The sequence below is a fragment of the Thunnus maccoyii genome, chromosome 17, assembly GCF_910596095.1.
Source record: "Thunnus maccoyii chromosome 17, fThuMac1.1, whole genome shotgun sequence".
NCBI lineage: Eukaryota > Metazoa > Chordata > Actinopteri > Scombriformes > Scombridae > Thunnus > Thunnus maccoyii.
The window spans coordinates 16,418,727-16,426,639 of record NC_056549.1 but is presented as its reverse complement, the minus strand read 5'-3'; the positions used below and the strand labels follow the sequence as shown (position 1 = coordinate 16,426,639).

At 36.7% G+C, this 7,913-nt stretch overlaps 1 protein-coding gene across 1 annotated transcript; it reads right to left on the bottom strand.

The window, feature by feature from the left end:
- Positions 1-12: 12 nt before the first annotated feature.
- On the bottom strand, positions 13-6,420 carry moxd1l (monooxygenase, DBH-like 1, like). Its single transcript, XM_042390930.1, has 13 exons — positions 5,930-6,420; positions 5,598-5,744; positions 4,667-4,819; positions 4,390-4,473; positions 3,930-4,085; positions 3,676-3,778; positions 3,017-3,189; positions 2,807-2,895; positions 2,573-2,669; positions 2,120-2,179; positions 1,496-1,617; positions 1,316-1,379; positions 13-686 (listed from the first exon to the last, which is right to left on the bottom strand). The coding sequence occupies exons 1-13, from the start codon at positions 6,197-6,199 to the stop codon at positions 528-530; spliced, it is 1,677 nt and encodes a 558-aa protein (XP_042246864.1). The 5' UTR covers positions 6,200-6,420; the 3' UTR covers positions 13-527.
- Between the last annotated feature and the right edge of the window lie 1,493 nt (positions 6,421-7,913).

Below are 7,913 nucleotides of genomic sequence, written 5' to 3'. Positions count from 1 at the left end.
AATAGTCTCTATTATATAACTAATTTACACATAAAAACATGTGGGTGTATGACAGTGCATACAGTGCATACAGTGCATATAGGCTAGTGAACACAATTACAGTGCAAGTACACACACAGCAATAAATGCAAATGTATTAGTGCTATATAATCTTTCTAATGCATACATTTGGTCAAAGCGTTAATCATAGCCTTAATGAGTAATATGTAATTATGAATTCCTTTATAATTATCATCGTCGTACATAGTGAAATTAAACTACTTTTTAGTATGAATTGTCTCCAGGTGTACATGGCAAAGAATTTTGTGCTTACATTAAGACAGCAAAGCAAATCAGTCAAATCAAATCAAATCAATGATAATTAATAAAAAAAAAATGGTGAAGAAGATATAAACAGAGCAGACAGACAAAACATAGGAAACGATCCACACGCTGTCTTGTAAACATGATTATTCTTAATAGAAATAGGGTTGTTTAAAAGATTTAAAAGATTACGATGGATTGGATCTGTTGCTTCTTCAGTCACTTCACATTAGTGCAATCCAGACAAGTAAAAATATGATTGCTGCTGCTGGGTTCAAAATCCAGAAAGTGCCTCCGCTTGACACGTTGGTATTCTGACAAGTGACAGTCGGTGTTTTCATCATCTCCCTGACAGTGCCATTTGGGTAACTTGAGAATGTGATCTGTGAAAAAGAGAAGTTTAAAAAAATATATTAAAATATCTCTTTTATGATACTGCACCTACAAATGCTTTGTTGTCAGTGACTTAAATACCACATATAGGAAGATAATAAAGACTTTAACTTTCTATGCTCTATATGGGACAAAGAATTAAATGTAGTGGACACATTCAAAGCAGCAAAAGTCTTCAGCTGAAAGATTACTTATACAAATAAATTTGATGTGTTATTGAAAGCATAAGATATATAAATAATCAACAAAATGCTTCAAATAAACTTAGAGGGAACAGAATGAAAGAAAGAGAATGAGAAAAAAAACTTATAAACAATCATCAGCATTAGACAAATTGAACATTTTAAAGCCACAAAAAGATCTGAGTTATATGTGTAAAAAATAGTCAAATTTGTTAATCTAAAAATACCAGTAATGGTGATGGATTTGTAATTATTAACTATTACTAATGAATCAATTCAAGTTGGAGCCAGTTTACAAATATTTGACCACTTATGAGTGATAAAATATTAAGAGAAACTGTTTAGTTGTATTAAACATGATGAAAAACATTTCTTTCTTTATTAGAGTGGGTTTAACAAAGAAAAGACACAATAATACAATTCTGACTGATACTCACGTTATCATCAAAGACCCCCTGAATTTGTGGCAGGGTCTTCAGCAAACTCTCATACTCAGCAATTCTTAAAAAAGAGTATATCGAGAAACATATCATGAATGTAATCTGCAAAGTGATTGTAAGTCAGCACTGGAGCCAGAGTCACACAGTGAAAGTGTGAAGGACTGCAGCAGGTCTTACTGGTAACTGTTGTCCATTGACAGATTTGTCACATCTGGGTGGCTAGTACATCCAGTGACACTGATTGCAGGGTAGAAGAGCAGGAAGGCCAGGCACATCTCATCGGTAGTTGCTAACCCCATCTGAAGGGAGAAAGAATTAAACAGGGCAGTCATTACAGACTTGAGATTGATTTTGTTTGTTCTTTTTATATGTGGGAATGAATTCAACACAAAGTGTAAGACAGCATAGGTTTATGAGAGGCATGTGCTTTAATATTCTAGTATTATGTGTGTTGTATATTAATTTAATGCTCTTAATTAGTCTTCAAATTATGCTGTATTATTTTGTATTCAATATTCATCACAGCATTATTTAATCCAATTGCACTAAATGATGCAGGTGTTCAATGTTAATGTGTGCGATTCCCAGCTTTGGAGATATAAAAGTTTTAAATGTCATTTCAATAACCACAATTTGACTTGTATTTATTTCATCATAAAATCATCATAATCTGCTAATTTGTAACCTCAAAGTGAACACAAAAGTCTTCGTGTTAGTTCTGTGATTTTATTTGGACAGCACTGACTTCATTTAAAGCACACAGTGTGTCATATTAGGTCATACAGTATTTACTCTACCCACCTTTGTGTATCCTGCACGACCTGTAGTATTGTAGGTGCACTCAACGACAATATCATCCCCCTGTAGTGTAAGACAAGTAATGTGTAAACACTGTTAATACTGTATAGTTTTCAATGGTTTAAACAACTAATAACTTACTAAAAAATACCTTTTAACATATCAATATATGGGCACAAATGCAATAGCCCTTCCACTGGCAAGGTGTGGATATTGCAGCTCAGTGTAGCAGCATGTTATACCAGGATAGGTGATCTGGTATTTTTATTCCTCTACTCCTCCTTGAAAAGTACCTAAGTCAAGCGCTTGTGCACATACCACTCCAAAGCCAACTAAGGAAGTTCTTATAGATTGTTCATACAACAGAACCATAATTAATGTAATTTGTTGCATCTGTGCATTCTTTACGATATCAAGTCAAAATGCTTGTTGTAAAATAGGTTTATGGAGGCTCACCGGCTTGATGGTTTTGATGTTCCCCAAACTGATAGTCTCTTGTATCTCAAAGTTGTAGTTCTCGTCCAAGGCTAAGAAATCTATCTGCTTTCCATTTCTACATAGACCAAGAAGTAATTACCAACAATTTGTTACTGAGTTTTTACATAAAGAGGCCGTTTCTAAGTTTTATTTCAAACGTATATGTCATTCTGGTTTTTAATTTTTCAGTTTAGATATTGACTGACTTCTTACCTGAAATGGCCAAGTCTGACCTTCCTCCCAGCCAAGTGAGTGTGCAACAACACAGCAAACACTTGGAGGTCAGGCACAGGATTCATGAGCTAGGGTTGGAAAGCAGTGACTATCAGGAACATAGTTGTAAACAACGAAACAATCTTCCTTCTATCTTGTCTCTGAAAAACCACCCCTGCCTTTTGAAATCCACATTGAGCCACTACATACCTGAGAGAAGAGAGTGGTATTACACACACCATAGCTGTGGAATTTAGTGGCTCCGGGAGGGATGTTGTACTTAATATCTCCAAATGGCTCCAACCCTGTGGTAAGGATGCCCACATCATGCTGCCGGAGTTGGTCTGTATAATGTAGTCTCAATCCTGAGCTGTCTGTCCTGCCTGTACGGAGAGAGACGAGAAAGAGTGTTGTATGTTGTACCACAGTCATGTAATAAAGATTCAACAGAATAAAGAAATTAAGATACACCAGCACTATACTGTATGTAATATAGTATGTGTTAGTGTACACAATGCATATTCTGTAATTATGTAGACAGCAGCCAGAGCACAAGTTTTTTTGTTTTGTTTTGTTTTTAATGAAGAAGACACTATTGGCTTGACCTACTTACACTTGACCTATACTAGTGACTAAAAATCTCTGCCTCTGTCCCCTAACTTTATGAAAATGCAATATTAAATTGCTTGAATACATGAACTGTGTCGGTGGCATTTAGTGCACAGAGCAAAAAAATACCTTAAATCCTTCACAGAATGAATAAATGTCTCATCTGTAACCAAAATTTGACATATATTGTAATATCACAATTCAAGAAACAGAGTTAAAGTTAAAGTTATATATTAGACAGTAGAAAAAGGAGTATGTACCTGTTTCCTCGGTTGGGTTATTGTAATGGATTTCCAGCCTATAGAACTTATCACTGCCCTCACCTCCAGTAGGAATACCAGCATGTTCTGGGAACTCAAATGCCTGAGGTTTCAGGGATAAATTGGAGATTTACTCACACAAACACAACAATGACATGACTGACATGGATATACATTGCAGACACATAACAAAATTAATCTAAGTATTCAGAGATGGACCAGAACTAGAGAACGGATGCTTCATTCTCACTTACTCCTCCTCCCATTCCCCAGGCAGCCACCACCCCGTAGCAGTAGTCCCCTAAGTCGCCCATGAAACATGGGTTGTCAGAGGGTTGTGTCACATAGTAGGGGCAGCTGTAGAGCAGCATGTGATGAACAATGTCAGGGTTGTCAATCACTGGTTCAATCTGAGGTAAAAGTACAGTTTGGTTCAGAAGGTTTAAAGAATGATGAATAAAGGTAGAAAGGGAAATTGAATATGGAAAATCATGGCGCTTCCAGTTCATTTCTATATTTACCTTTTCACTTAATGGACTAGTTTTATATTAGGTTATGTCTGCTATACCTTGCGTGTCACTTACTGATAACATATTAAAGTTGGTTTTTTTTCTTAACTGTAACTATTATTCTGTCCAGACTGGCATTTGAAATCTCAAATCAACCAAAAACATTTGAGTGAGGTCAAAAATCTCATGTATGGAATCACATTACCTGATATATATGATGTTTTTTGTTTAAGTATGGAAACTTCATGACCTTGCAGTGGTAATAGGTATGAAAGGGAGGGATAGTGACCTGCAAAAAATAAATATAAATGTGAATGAAATACATGTCTATGTCTTTGTTTGGACTACTACTCGTATCAGAATAGTTTTGTAATATTTCTACACGTTCATTCAAACTGATTGTAAATTGTACTGTTTTCCACCTCTCCTGTTAGACAATGAGGGAATTAAGTAGTCATGTGTCAATAAAGGAAAAATCTTACATTTTCCACTGTGGCAGTGATGTAGTTGAGGCTGGGTAAGGTTGTCTTGGACTTGTAATTCAGCAGGTTGACCTCCTTGGTTCCTCTGCGGGCCCTGTGGTAAGCAATCTCATCTGTTGTTCCATAGGCATATATCAGCTTAATGGGTTTAGCCTGTAAAAAAGATGGCAATCGTAGTCAGCAGATATCATACAATACAAAAGCGACAACATGAAAGAGAATGCATTCACTAAGGGGGATAGCATGTTCCTCTGTCCCAAAAATGGAGAAATTAAGTTTTTATTTACCTTATGAAACTTTTTTATATTCAAGACAATAGACAGTGACAGTTTAATGCTCTGACATTGCAGTTCACTGTGTGTAACCACAAACATTAACATGTACATCCAGGTTTTATAACCTAAAACTGTATAGCATTTCACGTGTTCAATGAAAAGCAAAATCTCCATTGTCTCCATATTTGAAAACACTGTAAAGGAACCTTGAGGTGAGTGTAACCAAAGCATTCCCACAACAGAGTATACATGGACACAAACATGAAATTTAAGATGTAGGAGAATTAGATCAACAATACAAAAGACTATAGTATTACAAATAATGAGTCCCAACAGTGAAGAAAGGTACACAAAGAGAGTAAACTTGTGATGCAGGTTAAAGCTCCATGGAGGAGGATGGAGATTTCCACTCTTTCACATCAAGCAACAGTTATTTGGAGTAATAATTTTGCAATGAAATTTGACCTGAGGAAGCTCTTAAACCAAATAAATCATTTTTGGAGTAACTATAACTCATACTGCTCTTTAACAATATTTTTTTTACTTAAAATGGTGTTTGTGTGGTACGTACTTTGCATGCTTATCAACCTTGCATCTCATTCCACACAAATATAATAGGAAGGGAGGTAGGGAGAAAGAATAACTGGATGTCTTACAGTGATGTGGAAGTCTTGGTCATCACATGACTGAATGGACCTCCAAAAGGTCATGATGGTTTGTCCGTCACTCTCAGTTAGAGACAGGAGAGTGTAGCTCTGCTCCTTGTCCACTACAGGCATGGAGTCCCCTGTGGCATAACGATCCTAATGGACAAAAGACAACACTTTGAGAGAGTAGAGAGCCCAGTACTGGCTAAACATTCTGTTATGTTTGCTGTTTAACACAGAAAAATTAGACTTTAAAATGTGTCCATAACATTGGGGAAAGAATCAAGCATGGAAGAACACATAAAACAAATTCCTACACTTAACATCTGGTAATGGCTTACTGTGAAGTAGGGTCCACTGGGTCCAAGTCCCCCCATGACGATATCTGACCCCTTCATGCCTCCATTTGGACTCAAGCCAAAGCCCACCCAGCCAGTTGTGTTGACCACCAGTTTGAATGTAATGTTTCCTTGCAGTTTATCAAAGCCCCACTTCAGGCAGACCAGATGGTCATTGTCCAGGTACTCCATGAAGGGCAGGCCAGGATCTGATGCCCCTACTTCATTTGTCCAGACCAGAGACAGGTAGAGGAACGGAAGCAGAGAGAGCATGATGTCTCTGTGAAGTTGGAGTTCTTCTAACTGAGCCGACTGTCTGCGGAGTTGCCAAACACCCTCCCACCCTCCGACACACCTGCACTGCTAGATGAACTCAACTGATACAGGCAAGAAATGCTCAGTCATTTACCATTTGTCCTGGAAGAGGAACAAATACCTGTGGTGGAAACTATGTACATTTACTACAACTACAATTTTTAGGCTCTTTACTCAAGTATTTCCATTTTTAGATTTTACACAATGGATAATATAACACATTGTAAAGATGAAACCAGTGGTTTTCAACCTTACAAAAAGCAGTGTGTAGTCGGGGTCACATTTCAGATGTCTATGAGTTGTTAACAGTTCCACCAAATAGTGATTTTTCCCTCTAAACTTCTCACATGGTTTAATTTTAATAAATGTTCAAATGATCCAATATTTCACCAAAAATCAAAGATTAGAGAAAAATCATAAAACTGAAAACAGATTTGTTTATCAAAACTTTGTTTTTTCTTCTTCCCTCTCCAATTAATTGTCTCACAACCCCTCAGATTTATCCAGTGAGCCTTTGGAGGGGCCTGACCCCTAGGTTGGGAACCACTGGACTAAACTGGCTAACTGTCTATAAAGTAGTTGAAACTAGCTCCGCCTCCAGCAGCTACAACAGTAACATGCTGCTCTGACACTGATGCTTCAGTATTAATAATCTAATGATGTCATATATAATAAATATATAAGTCAGAGGGACCAAACCACTACTTTTACTGCAATACTTTAAGTAAAATTTACTGCCAATACTTAAGTACTTATGTAGGATATTTCATGCAGCACTTTTACTTGTAATGAAGTATTTTTATATTGCTGCATAGGTACTTTTCTTCTTCCACCACTGACAAATACTGCATATCAGTTTCGCTGTCACACTCTGTTTTTTTGTGATGAATTTAATGTTAATTTCAAATTCAAGAATTTCCTCAAAAATCATTGTCTTTGATGACAGAGGTGTCAAAATCTTCAGCTTCCTACTCAGTGCTGTAAAAAGCCTTGTCATACTATAAATACTCTCTTTCTGTAACAAGCTGTGATCAGGAGGGCTGCACACTTCACCTACGTCCAGTGAACTGTATCCCCTGTCAGCTCCCTCCTCATTGATATCAACCTGTTCAACAGGTTCTGTTTTCCATTGACAGACAAATGAGACCACTGCTGGACTCAGGTGTTTGATATATGAGGAGGTGACGAGGAGGGAGCAGGAATGAAAGGTGCACTGTACCTTTCATTTTGGCCAGAGTCAAAGTAGTCAATATATTCACTCTGGCCAAAATCTCTCCCCTTGTCACCTCCTCATATATCAAACACTTGATTCCAGCCAAAATCTTTCATTTTATAGGAATGTGAATAGCGTGATTGTTGTATTCAGATCCTCACACAGTTGAATTTCTGTCAATTTTAGTGGGGGAGCTTACTTTACATGTCATGTTTGTTTTTAGTATTCCCTGTCAAGACTAAGATTATTCTTATGATTTCACCTTTGATAGGTTTTCTGTTAATTGGAGTGCTCGCCTTCAGCACTCCAATCACTCATATTCTTGAATTTAATCTTTTTATTATTATTTACTGTGCATAAAGAGGCTTCAACTTACAGAAATGTTTAATTACATCCATTTACATCCATTTTCTACACCTCAATTGATACTTCAACTAACTTTTACTTTAAACCAACAGC

What these genes read in the sequence shown, in the direction of transcription:
- moxd1l (XM_042390930.1), bottom strand. Translation starts at nt 6,199, where the DNA reads ATGCTCTCTCTGCTTCCGTTCCTCTACCTGTCTCTGGTCTGGACAAAT. An exon ending in CCTGGGGAATGGGAGGAGGA is followed by an intron (nt 3,779 to 3,929) that starts GTAAGTGAGAAT and finishes CTGAAACCTCAG; the next exon opens with GCATTTGAGTTCCCAGAACA. An exon ending in ACATCAAAACCATCAAGCCG is followed by an intron (nt 2,180 to 2,572) that starts GTGAGCCTCCAT and finishes CTTACACTACAG; the next exon opens with GGGGATGATATTGTCGTTGA.